General features: G+C 46.1%; 1 protein-coding gene across 1 annotated transcript in view; it reads left to right on the plus strand.

Annotated features, from left to right (window-relative positions):
• WDR88 (WD repeat domain 88) overlaps positions 1–22,762 on the plus strand; it is a 41,067-nt gene extending 18,305 nt beyond the window's left edge. The window contains exons 5-11 of the mRNA XM_040633706.1: positions 697–835; positions 2,068–2,197; positions 7,238–7,425; positions 9,362–9,444; positions 10,915–10,983; positions 20,148–20,240; positions 22,382–22,762. Of these exons, the coding sequence (XP_040489640.1) occupies positions 697–835; positions 2,068–2,197; positions 7,238–7,425; positions 9,362–9,444; positions 10,915–10,983; positions 20,148–20,240; positions 22,382–22,555 (876 nt within the window). The 3' untranslated portion in view covers positions 22,556–22,762. The remainder of the gene's footprint in view (positions 1–696; positions 836–2,067; positions 2,198–7,237; positions 7,426–9,361; positions 9,445–10,914; positions 10,984–20,147; positions 20,241–22,381) is intronic.
• Positions 22,763–23,589: the final 827 nt, after the last annotated feature.

Raw genomic sequence — 23,589 nt, forward strand, 5'->3', positions numbered from 1 at the left:
TGATCCAAGAAAGATCAAGGAGGAAGCCATGGTTCTTTTATGGCCTAGTCACACACTATCACTTCTGCCATATTCTGTTCATTAGAAGCTAGTCACCAAGTCCAGCCCATGGTCAAGAGGTGGGGAATTAGTCTCTACCTTCCAGAGGCAGGACTGTCGAAGAATTTGTGAGCATATTTTAAGTGGCAATACCATAATTTGTAACATACAGAGAGACCCTCCTTTCCTTGAATGTTGAGCGGCTATCATCCCCTTCTTGAGGTTTGGTGCCAGCCTCTCCTGGGGGTTTGTAAGTAGCCTGAGGGGCTGGGCTGTGGTGTCCTGTCCCTGGTGGGAGTCACAGGGCAGACACTTAATAAACACTTGTTTACCCAATTGAGTAGGAGGAAAGTTGGCCATTATGAGAACCTTGCGGCCAGTCCCACTAGATGCTCTCCCTATCCTTGTCCATCTGTCCCGCACACAGATTCATTAATTACATTTATTAATGAAATTAATTACTTAAAGCCAACCCAAATTTAAAATTCAGTTCCTTATTTGCACTAGCCCGTTGCAAGTACTCAATGGCCGCATGTGGCCCAGAGACTAATTAATGTATTGGGTGGTGCATAGATGGAACATTTCTGTCATCACAGAAAGTTCTACTGGACTGCAGGGCTAGAGGGCAAACCACCCTTTGATTGTTGCCCTATTCAGTGGAAGATCAATCATGAAACCTTCATAGCCTCCTGTAAGCTTTCTCCTGATGGCAAATACGTGGTCTCAGCCTTGGACGTGGACCGTGCGATCTGTATAACAGATGCAGAAAATGCCACCACCGTGTCACACATCAAAAGTGAGTTTGCAGGGGCTCCCTGCTCTGTTCTGTCTGCCATGGTAACAGCCACTTGTCCCTTGACCGACGGTGACTTTCAGTGGCCTTATTTGATGAGGCTATAATGAGCCACATCATTAGAGATGGGACACTCATGGATAAAACACCAGCGGCCAAGACCTTGCCCGATTCTCATCGGTTAAGGTTAATCACAGGATTAGCCCCATGCTTGTCATAAATGAAACAGTGTTCTGGTCCAGTGTCACATGGACAGTTAAAGCCCAACCTTTCCTTGAGTGGAGACTCAGCCTTCATAACGTTTTTGTCTGTATTTTTAAAATATAAAGATACTAAGCATCAGATGCCAATTTTCTGGTTATGATACCGTACAATAGTTATACAAGCTGTTTTTATTGGGGGAAACTGGGTGACGGGCATACAGGATCTCTCTGTCTTATTCCTTACAAGTGCATGCGAGTCGACGGTGATCTCAAAATAAAACATTAACAAGATGTGTAATCATCGTAAAAAATGTAGTAAGTATGTAAAGTAAAGAGTGAAAGGCTGCGCTATGTGTCCTGTCTCCTTTGCTGGGGTGTCTATTATTAACAAAACGTTGCTGGGTGGCCTTCCTGACCTCAGTGAGTGTGTGCGTGCGTGCATGTATGTGGGTGTTCGCACACCCCATGCCTACTTCCCATGTGTGCCTTGCGTTTCTGTTTCTGAGCTTGGACCTGGGATGTCGGCACTGCCCCTTGGCCTGCACCTCCCCTTCCCGTGTCATCGTATCTTCTACCTGTCCTCAGCCTCCAGCTTCTAACTGCACGCCACGCTTCTCCGTGCTCTGTCCCACCTCCAGGCCTTGGCACCTGCTGTTCCTTCTGCTGGGAGCCCTCTTCCTATTCTGTTTCCCGTGCTAACTTTTAAGGTCCCTCCTCAACCTCTCAGAGCTGGGCCAGCCCTGTGCTGGCCAGGAGCCATGACCTACTGCACACCCCTCTCGTGGCCCCCAATGCTCTATGGGCTGTTGTTTGCACGAGGGCACCTCCCCATCAGATGGGGAGCTCTGTGGGGACAGGGAGCTGTTTGGCCGTACTTCTCGTTCTAAGCCTGGCATTTGGTCAGCACCCAGGAAATGTTTGTGCGAGTATAGAGTCCCTTGTGAAACTGGAATTGTGTTTCTGTAATATGGTCACTGACCTGGGGGAGGCACATGGAATGCCAGGTAATGGGTTGCTTTCCCTGTGCCTCAGATCATCATAGCCGGTGTCTCACAGCATGCTGCTTTGACCCCGATAGCCAGAGGGTGGCTTCCGTCTCACTGGACAAAAGCATCAAGATCTGGGATATTACATCCCAGACCACACTGCTCACCATCACCAAGTGAGGAGGGGCCCCATCCTGCAGTAGGGAGGTGGGCCCAGGTCCCCATTCATGCCCTCCTGGATTTGGCCTGCACACCTCTGGCTTGCGATCGGGGGTCCACATGGGGCATCTCCAGCTTGGCCATGGGTGTTCAGAGGAGGCTGGAGATGGAGAAGGGGAAGGAAGGAGGCAGGCTGGGGGACACCACTAGCTGTGGCTTGTGGGCAGGGACAGGGCTCAGGTGCATTTGTTTCTATGTGAGCCAACCCTGGAAAACATTGTGCAGAGCTCCCCCACCTCCCTCCCAAATGTGAATTTCCAGCGTCTCCTGTAAAAGGGGAATATCTGATAATCCAGGGTGTGCAAGGGTTCCCTGGCAGGTGGCCCCCACTGGGTGGGGGGGCCAGTCCTCTCTAGAAGGCCCTAGAGTCAGGATCCCAGAATGTATATATGCCCTATCACCCTGCCTGCTGCACTCAGTGACGAGCCCTGCTGGCCCGGGACAGGCTGTCCCTTGGGGATCTGGCCAGGGGTTAAGAGTGTGCAGGTTTGTATCCTGTGTGACCTTGGACCTTAGATTCCTCACCTGCAAACTGAGCAGAGGTGGGATCTGAGCAAGACAGTACATGCAGGTCCTCAGCATGGGCCACACGGTGTGTGCTCAGCACGTGCTCTGTTACTGAGAGGGACTCTCAGGGACACCTGGGTTGGGGGTGCTGTGGGCCATTTCCCTAGGGCAGTGAGGGGTGCGGGCAGCAGAGGTGGCCGCAGTTCCTGGTGTGGGCATCACAGCCCACTGTGTTCTGTTTTCCCCATGGAGGTGGAAAGGGAAATAAACAAAATGTTTATTGGTATTTTCGATCAACCCAAATGTATGATTTTTTTTTTGAAATGTAGCTTTTAGTAAGAAAAGATTAAGGCAAAGATTCTCAATGCCACATGACAGGGCTGGCTTCATGGCACGCAGCCTCTGAAGTTACACGGGTCCCCCCATACCTAGCGCCCCACGCTTGATTTCACATTCTGCTGTCAATGTCCTTAAATTCTTAGTTTTTGAACAAGGGGCCTTGCATGTTTTTATTTCCAAAATATGTAAATTACTTTTTGAAAATGTAAAACATGCAACACAGTACAAAATTTAAAAGAACAAAAGGATAGCTAGTGAAAAATAGCTCTTACCTAGTCTCGAGGTCATTCACTTTCCCCTTTCCCTCCTTCCTGCCTGTCTTTCATTCTCTTGACAGCTTTATTGAGGTATAGTTCACACATCAGAGAATGCACCCATTTCAAGTGAACAGTTCAGTGGTTTGAGGGAATATCACATTATTTTTTTAAACTGCAGTAAAACTATATATAACATAAAATTTTCATTTTAACCACTTTAAAAAAGATTTATTTTAGGGGCGCCTGGGTGGCGCAGCGGTTAAGCGTCTGCCTCCGGCTCAGGGCGTGATCCCGGCGTTATGGTATCGAGCCCCACATCAGGCTCCTCCACTATGAGCCTGCTTCTTCCTCTCCCACTCCCCCTGCTTGTGTTCCCTCTCTCACTGGCTGTCTCTTTCCTGTCGAATAAATAAATAAAATCTTAAAAAAAAAAAAAGATTTATTTTAGAGAAATGTGGCAGGTAGGGGTGGAGAGCAGAGGGAGACGGGGAGAGAGGAATCTCAAGCAGGCTCCATGCCCAGTGCGAGCCCCATGCAGGGCTCAATCTCACAACACTGACATCATGACCTGAGCCGAAATCAAGAGTCCAGCACTTAACTGACTGAGACACCCAGGCATCCTTCCCCTTCATTCCTAAAGGATATTTTTGCTGGATATAAAAATCGATATTGGCAGTTTTTTTTTCTTTCATTATTTGAAATCTGTCCTGTCACTTTCTTCTTGTCTTCATGGTTTCTGATGAAGTATCCACTGCCACTCAAATAGTTTTTCCCCTGTAGGTAAGGGGCCATTTCTCTCTTGCTGCTTTCAAGATTTTTTTCTTTAAGTTTTCAGAAGTTTAATTATGTATTTATTTAATTTCATTTTTTTCTAAGTAATCTGTACCCCCAACATGGGGTTTGAACTCATGACCCAGAGGCCAAGTGTTGCATTTGAAGTTTAATTATGTGTGGGGGGTAGATTTCCTTGTGTTTATCCTACTTTAGTTTCATTTAGCTTTTTGAATCTGTAGGTTTATGTCTTTTGCCAAATTTGGTAAAATTTCAGAAATAATCTCTTTGGTTACTTTTTCAGTGCTACCTTCTTTCCCTCTTGGGACTCTGATGACACAAATTTTAGATCTTTTGTTATAGTCCCACAGGTCTCTCAGGTGGTTCCCCCCCCCAGTCTATTTTTTTTTTTTAAGATTTTATTTATTTATTCGACAGAGATAGAGACAGCCAGCGAGAGAGGGAACACAAGCGGGGGGAGTGGGAGAGGAAGAAGCAGGCTCATAGGGAAGGAGCCTGATGTGGGGCTCGATCCCATAACGCCGGGATCACGCCCTGAGCCGAAGGCAGACGCTCAACCGCTGTGCCACCCAGGCGCCCCCCCAGTCTATTTTTTGAACTGTTTAACTTATATTGTCTGTCTCCATATTCACTGATTCTTTTCTCTGTCCTTTTCACTGAATTTTTAATTTTGGATATCCTGTTTTTCAGTTCTGAAGTTTCCATGTGGCTCCTTTGTCACATCATCTATTTCTTTGCTGAAGCTTTCTATCTTTTCATTTGCTTCAAGCATGGTTATAATTGTCCATCGAAGCATTTTTATGGTGGCTGCTTAAAAATCCCTCAGATAATTCTAATGTCATCTCAGTGTTGGGCACCTGTTGATTATCTTCTCATGCACAATGAGATTTTCCTGGCGCTTAGTATGATGAGTGATTTCCCATTGTGTCATGGGTGTTGTGTGTATTAATTATATCAAGAACTCTCCTTCTTGAAATCTTGTTCTAGCAGGCCACCCCAGTATAGCCTGGCAAACATGGCAGTCTAGGCTCCCCTCTTGGCCCTTGCTGATGGGTGTGGGGATGGGATGCAGGTTTTCATGAGATGTTTGGCTGGAATAAGGTAGGTAGTGTCTACAAGTGTTCTGTCTTGCTAGGCTATCCATTTGGCTAGGGAGAACAGGCTTTTCTTGAGGGCCTTTTTATGGTCCCCATTGTTTCTTGGAGTACAGGCTTTTCCAGTATTCAGTACAGGATTTATGAAAAAAAGTATAATCCAAGGGATGCACAGCATGCCATTCTTGGGTCCCAAGATGTCATGCTGGTCTGCATTCTTGTCTCCATCTTTCCTAGTCTCCTCTTTGCTTTATAAATGCCCAGGATTGTCAGCTGTACTTAGGAGGAGGAATAGGGAGGCATGCATTGATTCCATCCTGTCCAGAAGCAAGTGCAACATAAGCACTTTCCCCAAACGTTTGTTAAGTACAACAGCCTTTTATGAGAAGTGGAATTTATTTGAAATGAGAGCCCCTTCCTGGAAAATAGAGATAGCCTTGGTTTAAATCCCAACAACTGTGTTTGGATTCTGGGGAACCCTTTTTATCCATCTCCAGTATACGCTGGGATGGCTCTTAGCCTAATGGCCACTGGGATTTGGAAAGTTCTACCCTGGATATCCCTGGGAAGTTGACATTTCTTCTCCTTTGCTCTTACTCCGTCTGCACATTACAGAGAACTGAAACAGAGACCAAAACTCTGGCCTGAGCTCTAGAAAAAACAGTTTTGTCCAAGCTTTCCTTCAAGTAAAATGACTGGTTTTATGATACAGGCTACTCAGAGACGTTCATCTGTGTTTATAGGTTCTATTGAAAACTGTTTATAACGGAAGATGGGATTCATAGAGAAAATACTTTGAGGATCACAAAGAAAACAAAACCAGCAAAATTCTGACAGCTTTTTTTCTTAAAAAAAAAAGATATATAAAAATTGAGCATGGGTAACTCACAACTTAATTAAATGCACAGCATCCAAATATGCTTTAATGACACTGAAGACAGATGAAGAGAGAGGGGGAGAAAAGAGAGGGAGTAGTTGGGAAGGGAAGTGGAAGGAGGTGGTAAGAGAGGGGTGGGGGTGGAGGGGCCTCCATCTTGGAGAGAAAGGAGGTGGAAGGTGAGCAGGAGAAACCGACTTTATAAGTGTGATCCAGTGTGAGACCTGAAGGGCTGTTATTCTGTTGACCACCACTAAGAGATTTTCCAATGCCCTTTTTCCTCAAGTCTCTGGTAGCTCTGAATAGTACAGTGGTTCTCAACCAGGAGCAGTTTTGTCCCCCAGTGGACAATTTGCCAATGTCTAGAGACATTTTTAGTTGTCACAGCTGGGTGTAGGGGCTACCGGTATCCAGTGGGTAGAGTCCAGAGATGCTGCTCAATGTCCTACAATGTACGGGACAGCCCCCTCCCACAAAGAAGTGTGGGTAGCATAAAATGTCAGTATTGCATGATAGAGAAATCCTGGAATAGTGCATAGTCAGAGCAATTAAGATCTGGATCATGGTAATATATATGCAATGGAATCTTACTCAGCCATCAAAAAGAACGAAATCTCGCCATTTGCAATGACATGGATAGAGCTAGAGTGTATTCTGCTAAGTGAAATAAGTCAGAGAAAGAAAAATACCATATGATTTCACTCATGTGGAATTTAGGAAGCAAAACAGATGAACATAGGGGTAGAAGGGAAAAAGAGGAAAGAGGGAAGCAAACCATAAGGGACTCTTAACAAACTGAAGGTTGATGGAGGGAGGTGGGTGGGGGATGGGCTAAATGGGGGATGGGCATTAAAGAGGGCACTTGTTGTGTTGAGCGCTGGGTGTTGTATGTAAGTGATGAATCACTAAATTCTGCCCCTGAAACCAATATTACACTATATGTTAACTAACTAGAATTTAAATTAAAAAAATGGAAAAAAAAAGAGAGATCAGGACCATGGTAGGCAACGATCAAAGGAATGATGTCTGTTAGGTCACAGGGGATCAGCTCCAGTGCCCTCATCTCAGCTGTGTCCTCAGATCCTCCAGGCATGAAGCGCTGAAGTGCACACCCTTCCATCTGTGTTTCAGGGCGCATTCCAGTGCAATCTCAAACTGCTGTTTTACCTCCAGTGGCCATTTCCTGTGTACAAGCTCTTGGGATAAGACCTTAAAAATATGGAATGTCCATACAGGGGAGTTTCGGAACAGTGGCGCCTGTGTGACTCTGATGAAGGGCCATGAAGGTTCTGTGAGCTCCTGCCACTTTTCCAGAGACAGTGAGTACTTAACACATAGAAAGATTTCACACCTATGGGAGGGTTGGGGCAGATCTCCTCATGTTCCATTCCTATGGACTTGCCATAGTATAGAGAGGCAATTTCTCATGATGCCAGTGGTGAGGATGGATTTATTTTCTTTTTTTTTTTTAAGATTTTATTTATTTATTTGACAGAGATAGAGACAGCCAGAGATAGAGGGAACACAAGCAGGAGGAGTGGGAGAGGAAGAAGCAGGCTCATAGCAGAGGAGCCTGATGTGGGGCTCGATCCCATAATTCCAGGATCACTCCCTGAACCGAAGGCAGACGCTTAACCGCTGTGCCACCCAGGCGCCCCGAGGATGGATTTATTTTCGATGAGAATGAAAAAGCCAAGAGGGACATCATAGGCAGAAGTTTGCAAGTAGCGGAGACTCAGCTTAATGTGGCTTAACAGCCAAAGATATTTCTTAACCCCTGTAGTGGGGAAGTCCAAGAGCAGGTCTCACTTCAGGTGTGGCTGGGTCCAGACACTCAGACAGTGCTGTCAGGGAGCCAGTGCTGGAGAAAGAGAGACCTTCTTTTAGATGGTACCAGCACAAGTCCCAGGAAAGGCTTTCATTGGCTCAGTTTGGGACACGCCCCCACCTCTGAACCAATCACTTTAGCAGGGGATGAAAGGCTCAGATTGGCTAGGTTTCAGTGACTCGTCCACCCCCCTGAGTTCGAGGTTGGAGTCAGTGCCCTTCAACCAGAGGGTCTGGGAGTATGTGTGGGTGTTTCCCCGTGGGAAATTGGGGCTTTGTTGCCAAATGAAGAGGCGTGGGTGCCAACAAGGGTGATGACAGGAAGCGGCCTCCGGCCCGAGCCTCAGTGAGGGAAGTGATGGCTCCTGAGAGTCATGGCTTTACTCCTCCATTCTTGGGGGGAGTGGGGCTTGCTCTGTGTGTGTTTCAGGGGCCCCCAGCCAGTACAGAAGCAATCAGAGTCTGGCTTGCGAAGTGCTAGGGTGTTTTTGAACCACTCTTCGTCTTCACAAGCAGTCCCTGTGAGTTAGACCCCATTATGAGGCATCCCACCAGTTTCTTTCCTTGTATTTTTGGGGTTCAGAGTTGCATTCAGTCAATTATCACTATTCACACCTTCCGCCTTTGTGAATTAGCATACTGGGTAAAGCTTATCCGTAACCCTCAAATCAATATTTGTGGCACTTTTGTGATGCCGCCGGGGCTGTGGACATGCACAGGGCAGTGAAGAATGTGAGTGAGCTTATGCACACACTCCCAGCTGCGGGTGAACAAGGCGGCCCTCTGCCTGCCTGTTTCAGCTCTCTTCTTGGAAAGTGTCCGTTTCGCGGTCCCTTTAGTGCCCAGTGATTTTGCATTTTGTGGTTTGGGTTGGTGATTTTGCTGTTTAAAGAGCCCCCCAGCACAGGGCTGAAGCGTTTGCTGTCCAGGGTCTCTCAGCGCGAGAAGGCGTCATGACGCGCCTGAAAACCCGTGTGCTGGATAAGCTTGGTTCAGGCGTGACCTCTAGCACTGATGGCCATGAAGTTAATGTTAACGAATAAAGCCTATGTATCAACTAAAGGGTGTTTCAATAGAAACAGCCCTAAAACAAGGCTATGTATGCATTGATTGGTTAACGAAATGCCGTGGCCAGAGAGGCTCCTAGGAACCTAACCCTGTATATTCCTGAGCAGAAATTGTTCACCATTGGCTAATTCAGTGTCTGAATGGCTTTACAGAACATAACTGTCGTGAATAATGTGAATGGACTGTAACTGGTTGGGCATCATCGGGCCACCCCAGGAAGGGGTTTGAGTGTCCTTGAAGTGAACCGTGGTGGCACCTCACAAAGCGACCTCAGCCCGCTTCGACCTCGCTGACGGAGGAAGCAGTTGGCATGGGAAGGTGACCGCCCATCCCCTGAAACTTTATCGTTTTGTGTTGTAGCCTCTTTTCTCGTGTCTGGAGGGTTCGACAGGACCGTGGCTATCTGGGATGTAGGAGAAGGCTACCGGAAGCTCTCCTTGAAGGTACCGATGTCAGCATCAGATAGAGGGTTGTGCTGGGTGCTGGGTGTTGGGTGCTGGGTGCTGGGGATATAGCAGTGAGTGAGACAGACCTAGATGTCCCCACTGGAGCTGACACCTCTGTGGAGAAGAACAGACAAGAAACCAACAAGCAAATCATCAACCGTGATGAGTGAAGCAGAGAAACCCCAACAGGGTGATGTGAAAGAAATAGACCCCAAGGACTAATCCACAGTGGGTGGGCATGGAGGGCTTCTTGGAGAAGGTGGCATTTGAGCTGAGAACTTGATGGCAAGGAAAGACTGGGTGAATGAGGATCTGGGGGAAGGGCATTCTAGGCAGACGGAAGAGCAAATGCAAAAATTCAGAGGTGGAAAAGTGTCTAAGAACAGCAGAAATTACTCTGCAGAAAGATGAATGCCACAATGAGGCATTCACAGAAAGCTATGGACTCCAAAATGGTGGGTGTCTGCTTTTGCCTCCAAGTTAGAGGAGACTCAAAGGGGCTCTATAATGAGGGGAGGGATTTTCCCAACTTGGCAGGAATCCAGAGAGGCCAGGTAGTCCCAGGACTGGCTACAGCAACACCTCCGTGCCAAGTGCCCCCTACCCCAAAATTTCTGCAGCCTCCCTGGTCTTGTGATCTCGCGGTTTGGCTGTGAATGCTTGCATCCACGACTCTGGGTCCCTCAGTCCCCTGTGGCCCGAGTGGAGACCGTGCCCCTTGATCATCACAACATTCAGGCCCCCGGGGCTGGGCTGTCTGGAGTGTTCTTCTGCAAGGGTTTTGGGGGAGGCAAAGGGAGTTTACATCACAGCAAATAAACAGCTTACAGCTGAGTGTCCCACCTCCCTGTGTTGAAAAGTCCCTCACTCCCCTTTCAGGGTGTTCTGTTCTCTCTTCTCTCCACTCTCTGTTTTTCCACCCTCAAGCTCCTGTCCTTTGTTATGTACTTCTCTCTTGCTCTCCTTCCTCCTCCCACACCACACTGGCCCGCCTTCAGCCTCTTTCCATAAGGGGAAGGCTAAAGAATGGTCAAGATGCCGATGCAGAGCCCTGACGTCATTAAGTGTCTGTCTCCTCTGAGCTCCTTTTCACTTGAGGAAAATAACTTCCCATCTGCTTAGGCCACAGGGGATAGGTTTGCAGCAAAAGCCCCCTCACCAGGAGGACCCCCGAGTGTGGTTATTTCCTAGAAGAGAGAATGCAAACAAAAACCCGCAAGAGGTGCTTGGGACCGGCTGGGAATATAGTCAGTCTTGCTCCATCCTGCTAACACTAGAGTGCCATTTTAAAAAACACGTGCATCGTCAACCTTTACACATGTTAAATGTCGTCAGTGACATCAGGGAAGCACAATTGGTTGCTCTTAAATGCATGCCTCACTGGGGTCCTGACTTGGTGCTTTTGTTTTTGTCGCGCTTACCCAGGTTTTTCCTCTAGGTGCTTGTTAAAATTCTATTTTTCTTCAGGGCCATAGTGACTGGGTGACAGACGTTGCCATTAGCAACAACAAGAAATGGGTCCTGTCTGCTTCAAAGGTAAAAGTGGCCAACCTTTGAGTAACTTACAATCTCTCTCACATTTGTGAGAATTGGTGTTCACAGAAGTGTTACTGGCAAGCGAAATTCCTGGGCTGGCTCAGTCTGAGGGCACCCCCCTCCCCCACGCCAGGCCATCCTCCGTGCAGGGAGCTGGCTGGGAACCTGGGAGGCAGGTCCTTATGTCTGCTCAGGTGGGGAGTTGCCAGGGATTTCTGTGTCCGCAACCACTGACATTTAAGCTTTGTTGGAGCAAGGGCATGCCCAGACCAGTGAGTGATGGAGCCAAAAGGGGGGGGGGGTTCGGGGCAGGGGGAAGGTGTCAGCTCATTAGCAAGCAGAAATCACCCTGAGCTCCCACGTGGGTCTTCCCTCTCTGCATCACTACATCCTGAAATTCCCATGCCAATGGCACAGAAGAGCTAGCCCAGGGTATCCCGAGGGCCATGTCATTCTCTAGTCTGGGCATTTCCAGATGCATGGGACTATGGGCAAGACTCGGCCTACCATGACCAACTTGTTAGAGAGCCAACCCAGATACTGCCACACCCAACCCCAATACTGTAATAAGAGAACACACAATTAAAGTTCTGTGCCTATGCGTTACTATTTTAACATAAAAGTATGAAAGATGGGGGCACCTGGGTGGCACAGCGGTTAAGCGTCTGCCTTCAGCTCAGGGCGTGATCCCGGCGTTATGGGATCGAGCCCCACATCAGGCTCTTCCGCTATGAGCCTGCTTCTTCCTCTCCCACTCCCCCTGCTTGTGTTCCCTCTCTTGCTGGCTGTTTCTATCTCTGTCGAATAAATAATAAATAAAATCTTAAAAAAAAAAAGTATGAAAGATGGTTATGACAACTCTATCTCAGTAAAGCTGGAAAAAAGTAAAAGTGCAAACCAAAATAAGAAAAATGCATGTTTATTTGAAATGCACGTCTCACTCTGTATTTTTTACTTCTCTGTTACGTAAATGCTAGTACCGGAACAGTAGTAATTGGACTACTTAACGGCAGCAATTAGTAGTAATTAATAATAGGACTAATTAAACAAATATGTTTAAAAAATACAAAAATATTTTATAATGTTTCTTTCTTATGGCAATGTATTTAGACTTTAAAAAAAGTCTTCATTGGATATTTAAATGTTGTAGGCTATATTATCATGTGTGCTTAAGATACAGAAATGTAAGACTTAAAGAATACAAATACAGTACGATTGACTAAATGTTACTTGTATTTATTTATGAATTTATTTCCCCAGCTTTCTTGAGCTATAACTGACATATACCATGGCCTGTGTTTAGGGGGTACCCTGTGTTCTCTGGACTGCCGCAGCCTCGGCACGCCCTTCTTTTCTCTGAGGTGGCAGTAACCAAAATACTGACAAATGTGAAATCCACTTGGGCCTGCAGCTCTGCTCTTATCAAGCCCACTTCTCCCCAGTTCCTGCGTCAGCCCATGGGATGCCATCAGGCTAAACATCCTCTCAGCACAGGCTGCCGATCGGGGAATACTCAGGGTTTTACTCACCAGACCTCGCAGGTTTTTAGGTTTGCAGGAATTCACTTCCCGCTCTCCAGAGCTGTCCGAAGGGACTCAGGCTGAGGCATTTTGTCAGTCAGCCGGGTCCCTTGGCACAAGAATTGCATCGTGCAGGCCAGCTGTGTCGAAGGTGGCTATTACTGTAAAAGGCTCTGAAGGACATTAGATGCCATCATATCTGGAGCCTCTCTTTCTCAGGGAAATGGCTTTAAAGCACAGAGGTAATTTGAACTTGTGATAATGACGTTGGATCCCAAATACGGCACGGTTTCAGTAAAGAACCTGAGAATGTCTTGTTTGGCCTGACTGCTGTTTCCTGGTGATGTCTCTCTCTCTCATTTTAAGACCGAAGCGCAGTCTTATTTCCAAGAAAATGAAGCCTATTTTCACTGTATGTATTTTTGTCCCAACCTGCAACCAGGGGACAGTCACTTTATCCTTTAGGTTTACTGTGGCCTCTTCGAAGACACTCACACAGTATCGGAGAAACAGGGTATGCCTTTCTTTGTAATTCCATTGTAATCCTTTCCTCCAGGCTCCTCCTCAATGCATTTCACAACCAGAGGACGTTGGTCTTGTGCCACGGTTTAAAAATACGGTTTTATGGCAGGCCCACATTTTCAATATCTTCTCTAGAGCTGGCAATGATAGCATGCATCTTGGAGGTACATCTTAAAGGACACACCTTCTTCCATTTCTACAAGGTCATCTTTTTACAAAGTGCTTCTGCACTTTCTGAGGAGGGGGAAAGGCGACGAAAAACTTGTATTAAGAAAGACCTCAGGGGCGCCTGAGTGGCTCAGTCGGTTAGGCGTCCAACTCTTGGTTTTGGCTCAGGCCTTGGGATCGAGCCCTGAGTCCGGCTCCGTGCTCACTGGGGAGTCTGCTTAAGATTCTCTCCTGGGGCGCCTGCGTGGCTCAGTTGTTAAGTGTCTGCCTTCGGCTCAGGGCGTGATCCCGGCGTTGTGGGATCGAGCCCCACGTCAGGCTCCTCCGCTGGGAGCCTGCTTCTTCCTCTCCCACTCCCCCTGCTTGTGTTCCCTCTCTTGCTGGCTGTCTCTGTCTCTGCCAAATAAATAAATAAATATCTTAAAAAAAAAAAAAAAGATTCTCTCTCTCCCTCTCCCTCTGCCCACCCCCCTGCTCTTTCTTTCTCTCTCAAAAAAAAAAAAAAAAAAAAAAGCCCAACATCCCAGGTGAGCAAATCACACTCCTTTCTGGGCTGCGGTGTACGTGATGTGCTGGCCATTTAGCAGGTGAGATCTTTTCATTTACTTTGGAAAGAGATTAACTTCTTTCTGAATGGAATTTGCTAGAATTTACATTTGCATTGTCTGCTGAATATGTAGCTAGATGAGCAATGTCTAGTTTGTATTCTGATCAGATGTCAACATGCCTTTGTTTGACGTTTTCTGCATTTTCACTAAAATCTTCATAGAAATCAACAAGATGATTTGAAACTCCCAACTTTTGAGTCAAAGTATTTAAGGGCGAGGTTGCGGGGATTCGGCAAATCACTTGATACACTGTGGAAGGTGTGATTGTTGGCGGACTCTGATAGCTCCACACAGCAAGGGGCCAACACAGATGTAGTCACTTTCCCCTTCTGTTGCCTGCTGATTCAGGGAATGCGACGTGACTCTGTGTTAGTTTCCTATTGCTGCCATGATAGGTTACCGTACACTTTGCCCCTTACACAGCAAAAACTGAGTATCTTCTAGTTCTGTGAGACGGAAGTAGGACAGGTTCTTGCTGGGCTAAAAGCAAGGCATCCCCAGGACTATTCCTTTCCGGAGGCTCTAGGGAATAATCCGTTTCCTTACCCTTTCCAGCTTCTAGAAGCCACCTACATTCTTTGGCTTGTGGAAATTCTTGCATCTTCAAAGCCAACAACATCGTATCTCTCTGGCCTTTCTTCTGCAGTCACATATTCCTCTCACTGTGTTGTCCACTTTTAAGGACATTTGTCACTATGTCTAGCCTGTCTGGATAACCCAGAACAAGCTCCCTATTGTAAGATCAGCTGATCAGCAAACTTAATTCCTTCTGCAACCTTCATTCCCCTTGGTTATGTCACCTAACATATTCACAGGTTCTGGGGATTAGGATGTGGACTTGTGGGCGGTGGGCATCGCTCTGCTGAGGACACTGCATTCCATAAAAACAATCATAGGAATGATATGATAATGGATGGTCATTTGAGCAGTATTCCCAAACTAATTGATCAGTTACTATTGTCTCAGGAGTACTGGTATCTTTTTTTAAAAATAGATTTTATTGTTTAGAGCAGTTTGGGGTATACAGAAAGTTGGGCTAATAGTACAGAGAGTTCCCATATATTCCCTTCCCCTCCCCTGTTTCCACTATTAGTAATAATGTCTTGCAATAAGTGTGGTATATTTTATCCAACGGAAGAATCAATATTGATACATTATTATTAACTAAAGTCCATTGTGTACATTTCACTCTTCGTGTTGTATGGGTTTTGCCAAATGCGTGTAGTGTATGCACCATGACAGTTTCATACAGAATAGTTTCACTCCCTAAAAATTCCCTGTGCTCCACTTATTCACCCCTCCCCTTCTTCCCCAGAACCCCCAGCACCTTTTCACTGTCTACAGCTCTGTCTTTTCCAGAATGCCATATAATCGGATGCATGCGGTCTGTGGCCTTTGCAGACTGGCTTCCTTCACTTAGCAATACGCATTTAAGGGTCCTCCCTGTCTCCTCATGACTTGACAGCTCAGTTTTTAAAATCGCTGAATAATATTCCATTGTCTGGATGTACCACGGTTTGTTTTTCCTTTCTCTTAATTGAGGGACATCTTGATTGCTTCCAGTTTCGGGTAATTATGAATAAAGCTGCCGTGAACATCTGCGTGCAGGTTTTTGTGTGGCCATGAGTTTTCAAGACATTTTGGGTAAATATCAAAGAGTATGATTCTTGGATCACATGGTAAGACTATATATGTTTGGCTTTGTAAGAAACCGTCAAAGTGTCCTTTTTTTCTCTTTAACAGTTTTATTAAGATATAATCCACTTACCATACAATTCATACACTTAAAATGTACAATTCAGTGGCCTTTCCAACCCCCCAACCCCATGGCTTTTCTTATTACACAGAATTGTGCGTCCATCCCCACAATCAATTTTAGAACATATTACCCCCCACAGAAACCCCGTACCACTTGCCATGACCTCCAATCTCCCTATCCCTCCCAGCCCTAGGCAGCCCCTAATCTACTTCTTTTTAATAGACTGTGTTTTTATTTTTCTATTTTTAAAAAGATATTTATTATTAGTTTCATAGGTACTAATAATACTTATGATTACTTTCATCAGTTACATATAACACCCAGTGCTCATTCCATCACGTGCCCTCCTTAATGCCCATCACGTAGTTACCCCATTGCCCCACCCACCACCCCTCCAGCAACCCTCAGTTTGTTTCCTAGAGTTAGGAGTTTGTCTCCTAAACTCTCCTATAGTTTGTCTCCCTGTCTGATTTCATCTTATTTTTCCTTCCCTTCCCCTATGTTCATGTTTTGGTTCTTAAATCCCACACATGAGTGAAATCATATGGTATTTGTCTTTCTCTGACTGACTTATTTCACTTAGCATAACATCCTCTAGTTCCATCCACATCATTGCAAATGGCAAGATTTCATTTTTTTTTTGATGCCTGAATAATATTTTATTTGAAAGAGAGAGAGCACGAGTGAGGGGAGGGGCAGAGGGAGAGGGAGAAAGAATTCCAAGCAGGCTCCGCGCTGAGCTCAGAGCCCCATGAGGGATCAGATCTCACAACCCTGAGATCATGACATGAGCCAAAATCAAGAGTTGGACGCTTAACCAACTGAGCCACCCAGGCACCCCTACTCTGTATTTTTAGAGCACTTTTAGGTCTGTAGCAAAATTGAAAGGCAGTACAGAGATTTCTCATATACTCCCTGCTCCCACAAATACATGGCCCTCCCCCATTATCAATGTCTCCCACCAGGTGAGACGTTTAGCATAACTGGTGAACCTACACGGACACATTATAATCTGGAGTCCACAGTTTACATTAAGGGTCACCCTTCTTGGTGTACATTCTAGGAGTTTGGACAAGTGTATAATGACATGTATCCACCATTATAGTATCATACAGAACAGCTCCACTGCCCTAAAAATCCCACGTCCCACCTATTCATCTCTCCCTCCCCAAACCCCGGGAAATCGCTGATCTTTTCACTGTCTCCATAGTTTTACCTTTTCCAGAATGTTATATAGTTGGATGCATATAGTATATGGCCTTTTTCACACTGATTCTTTCATTTAGTAATATGCATTTAAGGTTCTTCTATGTCTTTTCTTGGCTTAATAGCTCATTTCTTTTTAGCACTGAATACTAGTCCACTGTCTGGTTGTACCACAGTTTACCCGTTCCTCTACTGAAAGACATCTTCGTTGCTTCCACCTTTTGGCAATTATGAATAAAGCTGCTTTAAACATCCTTGTGGAGGTTTTTGTGTGGACGTAAGTTTTAAATTCCCTTAGATAAATATCAAGGAGTTAGATTTGCAGGAAAGCCACCAGGTGGCTGTACCATTGTGCATTCTCATCAGCAGTGAATGAGAGTTCCTGTTGCTCCCCGTCCTCGTTAACATTATTGTTGTCCACGGTCCAGATTTTGGCCATTATAATAGGTGCATAATGTTATTTTACTGTTATTTTAGTGTGCAAATCCCTGATGCCATATGACGTGGAACATCTTTCACATGTGTATTTGCCATCTGTGTGCCTTTTTTGGTGAGGGGACCTGTTAAGATCTTTGGTCCGTTTTTAAACTGGTTTCTTTGTTTTCTTATTGTTAAGTTTTAAGACTTCTTTATAGATTTTTGGTACTAGTCCTTTGTCAGATATGATAAAAGCTAAACATAGTCTTACCATATGATCCAGCAATCGCACTCCTTGAGATCATGACCTGAGCTGAAGGCAGACGCCTAACTGAGCCACCCAGGTGCCTGTTTTAGTTTTTATTTAGTCTATTACTGTTTCTAATTTTCTGATTATGGACCTTTCATTTACATGTAATCATACAAGATATGGCCCTTTGTAACTGGTCTCTTTCACTTAGCATAACGTTTTCGAGATCTATTTATGCTGTAACCTGTAAGTAAGCACTTAATCTCCTTTAACTGCTGAATCATATTCCATTATATGGCTATATCACATTTATCCGTTCTTCAGGTGACAGGAATGGTTCTTTTCTCCTTTTGGCTATCATCAATAATACTGCTATGAATGTTTGGGAACAAGTTTTTGTTTGAACACCTGTGTCTTATTCTTTTGAGTAGGTACCGAGAAGTGGAGCGGCTGGGTCACAACGGTAACTCTATACGTTTAATCGCTTCAGGAACCGCCAGACTGTTTTCCAAAGTGCTGAACTCTTTCACTTTCCCACCAGTAGTGCAGGAGGGATCCAATTTGTCCACAGCCTCTCCAGTCTTGTTATTATCTTTTTGATTGTAGTCCTCCTGATGGTGGTGAAGTGGGATCTTGTAGTTTTAATTTGCATCTCCCTGATGGCTAATGATGTTGAGCATCTTTTCATGTGATTATCGGCCATCTGTAGATCTTCACTTTCTTGATGCATATCCTTTGAAGCATAAGTTTTTAACTTTGATGAGATCCAGTTTTTCTGCTTTTTTCTTTCGTTGCCTGTGCTTTTGGTGTCAGATTGAAGAAACCATTGTCTTATCCTGGGTCACCAATATTTACCCCTATGTATTCTTCTAAGAGTTTCGCAGTTTTAGCTCTTGGCACCCTTGTCAAAAATCCATTGAGCATAACTGAGGTTTTATTTTTAGTTTCTCAATTCTGTTGACCTCTGTGTCTATCTTATGCCCGTACTACACTCTCCTGATTACTACAGCTTTGTAGTAAGTTTTGAAATAGGGAAGTATATGTCCTCCAATATTATTGTTCTTGTTCAAGTCTATTTTGGCTATTCTGACTCCCTTGGATTTCCGCATGAATTTTAAGATCAGTGTGTTTATTTCTGCAAAGAAGTCATCAGGGGTTTTCATAAAGATTATGTTGAATCTATAGAACATTTTGGGTATTATTCTCATTTTAGCAACATTGTTTTCTGATCTATTGATCATGAGATAGCTTTCTATTCATTTACATCTTTAGTTTCTTTCAACAATATATTTTTTTTTTTTAGTTTTTGGTCTCTAAGTTTTGTATTTCCTTTGTTGAAATTATTACTAAACATTTTCTTCTTTTTGACGCTATTCTAAATGGAATTGCTTATTTGATTGCACTTTCAGATTGTTCATTGCAAGTGTATAAAAATACAATAGATTTCTGTGTATTGATTTTGTATCCTGCAACCCTTCTGAACTTCTTTATTAGTTCTAATATTTTTTTTTATTAAAGATTTTATTTATTTATTTGACAGAGAGAGAGGCAGCCAGCGAGAGAGGGAACACAGGCAGGGGGAGTGGGAGAGGAAGCAGCAGGCTCCCAGCGGATAAGCCTGACGTGGGGCTCGATCCCAGGACTCTGGGATCACACCCTGAGCTGAAGGCAGACGCTTAACGACTGAGCCACCCAGGCACCCCCAGTTCTAATAGTTTTTTAGTTGATTCTTCAAGATTTTCTGTATACAAGGTTATGTAATCTTTAAATAGAGATAGTTTTACTTTTTTTCCCAATCCGGATGGCTTACATTTCATTTTCTTTCACATTGGTGTCTTTTTGGAATATGAAAAAACTGATTTAGAACTTGCCCATCTCATACCAGGCTTGTGAGACTCAGTGTCCACGTGTACTTTCACATTCTCTTCTCCAACATACCCAATTCCACATTCGTTTCTTCATATCCTGCAGTACGATGTGTTCTGGCTATTTACCACCCCACCCCTGCTCCCAGCCTAGTTTTATTTGTCTGTCCATCTGTCATTAAACACAGCTGCTTAGCTCCCGCTTCCGGTGATGTCTGTGTCATGTTGGCATTGGTCTTGTAATTATCTCATTTTCATGACTTGAACTCTTAGAAAACATGATAATATTCACAATGTTAAAAATTTTACTAGCAATATCTTGAAACACAGCACACCAGTTGCATAGGTAAAACCAAAGGCAGGCCATTAACACTTGTGATTACAATGCAGTTACTCTGGATACTTAGATCACATCAAGTGGAGTGAATCACGGTAATAGATGACCCATTATTGGGACTTACTGTGAACTGCAAGTCATGGAAAACGGATAGCGACTATGGAAGGTAGATCACGTATCTGTGCATATCCATTTGTCATTAGAAATAGTTTTGCTTTCAGCTCCTCTTTTGGGGGCCACTGTACGGATTTTGTCCTTTCCCCTCAAACTTCCATATCCATTGCTGAGAAGTGGGACTTTCTGCACCCTGGGATGGGTTTGCTGGGATATGGGCTTACAGTACTAAAGGCGGGATGGTCCTGGAGAAACCACAACAATTGGTCACCCTCATTCTGCTCCTCTGCAGGTTGGGGTTCTTCAGATTGTAACCTGGATGCAATGCACCTTCCTGGGGCCTCCCAGCTGAAGGAGCCCATCTTGTGACTGCTGGTTTGCTGTTTAACTTGTTTTAGGACAAAACCATGAGACTATGGAATATTGAAGAAATTGACCAAATTCCTTTGGTAATCGAGTACAAAAAGGCCGTGGGCTTAAAGGTGAAACAGGTTGGTACTGGGTAATATTAAGCTCAATGAAGGCTTTCATTAGTTTCCTCCACAAATGAATTTATTCTTTGAACCAACATTTATTGGGCAACTGGGGATAAAAGCACGAACAAACAGACTGAAATTCTTGCCCTGAGGGAACTTGTGTTCTAAAAGGGGAGACTATGAATAAAGAAGAAAAATATGTTGTATGTCACATGGTGATAAATAACTTGGAGAAAAATAACATAGGGAAGGGGAATGGGTGGGAATGCTGGCAACACTTTATTAATTTGAGAGAGAGAGAAAGAGAGTGTGCAGGTGGGGGGAGGGGAAGAGGGAGAGAGAGAATCCTCAAGCAGAATCCCTTCTGAGTGGGTAGCTGAACGTAGGGCTCGATCCCAGGACACTGAGAACATGACCTGAGCAGAAATCAAGAGTCAGCCACTCAACCCACTGAGCCACTCAGGTGCCCCTGCTGGTCACACTTTAAAGGGTGGCCAGGATAGGTCTCACTGAGAAGGTTAACATCTGTTAAAGACCTGAGGTGGTGAGGGAGTGAGCTGTGCAGATGTTTAGGGGAAGGACTTCCCAGCAGCAGGAAGAGCCAGTTGGAGACTCTGAGGCAGGAGGGAGCCTGGGGTGTTTGAGGAGTGAAACGAGTCCGAGGATCATGGCGAGGCACACAGCTGGACATGGCACTGGCCTCCTATGCTTCAGCAGCAGACCCCTTGGCCAGTGCCCCAGGGCCTTCCCATGGAAGCGGCTTAGGTCCCTGTTTTTCTCTAGTGGAGGATGGTGGTGGTAGGGTGGGCACATCTGCTTCACCAGGTGTCACCAGGGCTGGCCACAGAGTCTATCACTGGGTACTGGAGGCCAATCCCTATGAGTGCCTAGCAGTATAGACACTTGGCTACACCTTGAGAGGCTTGAGGAGTCTATGCTGGGTCCTCTGAGTCCTCCTTCCCTGGAACCACCTACGTTCATCTCCTCTTAGAAGGCCCAGCTGGGAGTCACTGCTGGGAATGGCTAATTTGGAACAGCACTGCAGGGCAGGGAGATGAGGGGTGGGACCAACATGGACCTTGTCTTTGTGGCCAGCTGGTCCTCGTGGCCTGTGTGGCCATGTTGGCCCTTCAGCCCTAGAAGCCGACTAGCGACAGAGCAGTGCTTGCCCGTGTCCTCCACCTGCCACCTGGGACAGGGCCCCCAGGAGCTGCCTCCTCTGAGCCCTGCCGTTCTGCAGTTGGGCCACGGGTAATTTCGCTATAGAGTAAGGTAGGTAAAGGACAAAATTTCTTTCTTGCAAAACAAAGAAAAGAAAGAGATGTACTTGAGGCTGTTCCAAAGATGAGCCCTCTGCATTTGTCTTGCTCAAAATCAAAATAAGAAACCTCAGAAGCCAGATTTCCCAGAGGGCCTGCCCTGGGTGGGGCGTGGCTGCCTCTCCCGCAGGCCTTAGTGCCCTGACTGGGCAAAGGTGGCAAAGCACAGGGGCTTGGTGTGCCAGGGTAGGGGCATGCCGTCTTGCAGGGGGATGGTGCTGTGGCAGGCGTCCCTGAGAGCCCTGCCCATAGCCTGACAGCCTGCCCTGGGGTGTTGCTCACTTGTTTGTGGGAAGCAGATCTGGCGGGTGAGCTGTGCCACTGTATCCCCTGTTCTCCGTGTGCCTCGGCCAGAAACAGGCTGAGATGGAGGAGAAAGCTCAGCACCTTCATCATCTGGTAAAAATTACTGCTTTGTTTAGAAATCTCGCCTACTTCTCATGGTTCTGTAAGTTAGGGCCCCAGGATGTCAGGGAGTTAGGATAGCAACTGGGCCCCACAGCTGTGCTCTGCAAAGGGCAGAAGATGGGGTAGATACCTGCCCCCTGTCCTCTCCACTGTCAAGCAGCTTGCCACGCCTGCCCCCAGGATTCCGAGAGGAGGGGATGAGCTGGTAGCAGCTGCATAGCTTCTGCGGGGGAAGAGAGGGAGAAGCCTGTGTGCCTTCTCTCTCAGCGGCCTGCAATTTCCACTCTTGTAGGGTCAGAGACCACAGAGAGGAGAGGCAGCTCTTGCCTTGGCCCAGCCAGAGGGGGTTGGATCTGGTGGGAGAATTCTACCTGGATGCCTTGGTCCCCTCTGATCAGCACTACCTTTTGCTCTTTTTATTCATGTCAGTGTGAAGTATGTGACAGGCCTTTCTCCATCTACGAAAGTGACATCTTTTCTGAAACAGTCACCAAATGTGTGTTCTGCCGGATGGATGCAAAAGACTCGTCCACAGAGGCCTCCTCATCGTCAGGAGGGGAAGACTCAATGTCACGGGAGTACAGCCCAGGTGCAGATGACTGATGGCCATTGGGCCTGTTGACTGACTTGAGCACAGGTCGCCTGTGACACAGGTTTTGGGGCTCTGAAGGAACCTTTCTCTAAGGCCCGAACCTGGCTGGGCGGGCGTGTCAGACTGGGGCAGGGTCACGGCCTCAGCTCCACAGCACCCTGGGGATCAAACACTGTTTTTAGTTTTCATGCAGAATAAATCTAGATTCCTTCAGAGAACAAGTGTGCATGTGAATTCTAGAAGCATTTTTGCTACTTCTAAGCTTTCTGTCTTGGTGTTCATTCTGTCTCCTTTTTAGATCACATTCTGGACTCTGGTGTTGCCCTGTGAGGCAGCCAGGGCAGCACCCGCAGCTCCTGAGGAAAGCTTTGTCAAATGAATAGGAAGATGTGTGGGGACCCCTCTGTGGAGGAGGCTGTCTATATGGCAAGGCACTGTGGGTGCCTCCCTGGCTCATGTTCCCAGATGGCCATCGACCCAGGCCAGAGGAAGGTCTGGTTAGGCAGGTGGGTGGAGGGCACTGCCATCACAGAATGTTTCATGCTCTCCACCCCAGACTTCTCCATTTCCGGAATGCCCAGGCAGACGTACAGCCCTCTTCCTGCTTCCAGAGCACACCACACACTCCATAAATCAGTTACTTCAGAAGGCACAAAGGCTTCAGTTACCAGACAGGACGGGCTCCCTTTCCCATCTGGTACAGCTCACATGATTTCTGTCAATCATGAGTATGCCCTTTGGTTTGTTCTAAAAACTTAATTGCAGACCTGATTTGTTTCATGTCAATTGACTGGCATCAATAACTCTGCCCCGGAGCACCATAAGCCGGTAGTCATTATTTGGGCAGGTCCCGGGCTCGGGCTCGGTGCTGCCCTCCTCCGCCATAACCCTGGTGATTGGTCAGACAGGAGGGGGCTGTTCAGGATGTCTGCATTTATTCACATCAGTGATGTTTGAACTTGTCAGAGCTCTACGCTGCGTCCTCTGCGCCTGGGCTGTATTTCAAAGAGAAGTCCTATGGCTAAGTGGTTCCCCCCAACCCCCC

The sequence above is a fragment of the Ursus maritimus genome, unplaced genomic scaffold (genome assembly GCF_017311325.1).
Source record: "Ursus maritimus isolate PB19 unplaced genomic scaffold, ASM1731132v1 scaffold_19, whole genome shotgun sequence".
Taxonomy (NCBI): Eukaryota; Metazoa; Chordata; class Mammalia; order Carnivora; family Ursidae; genus Ursus; species Ursus maritimus.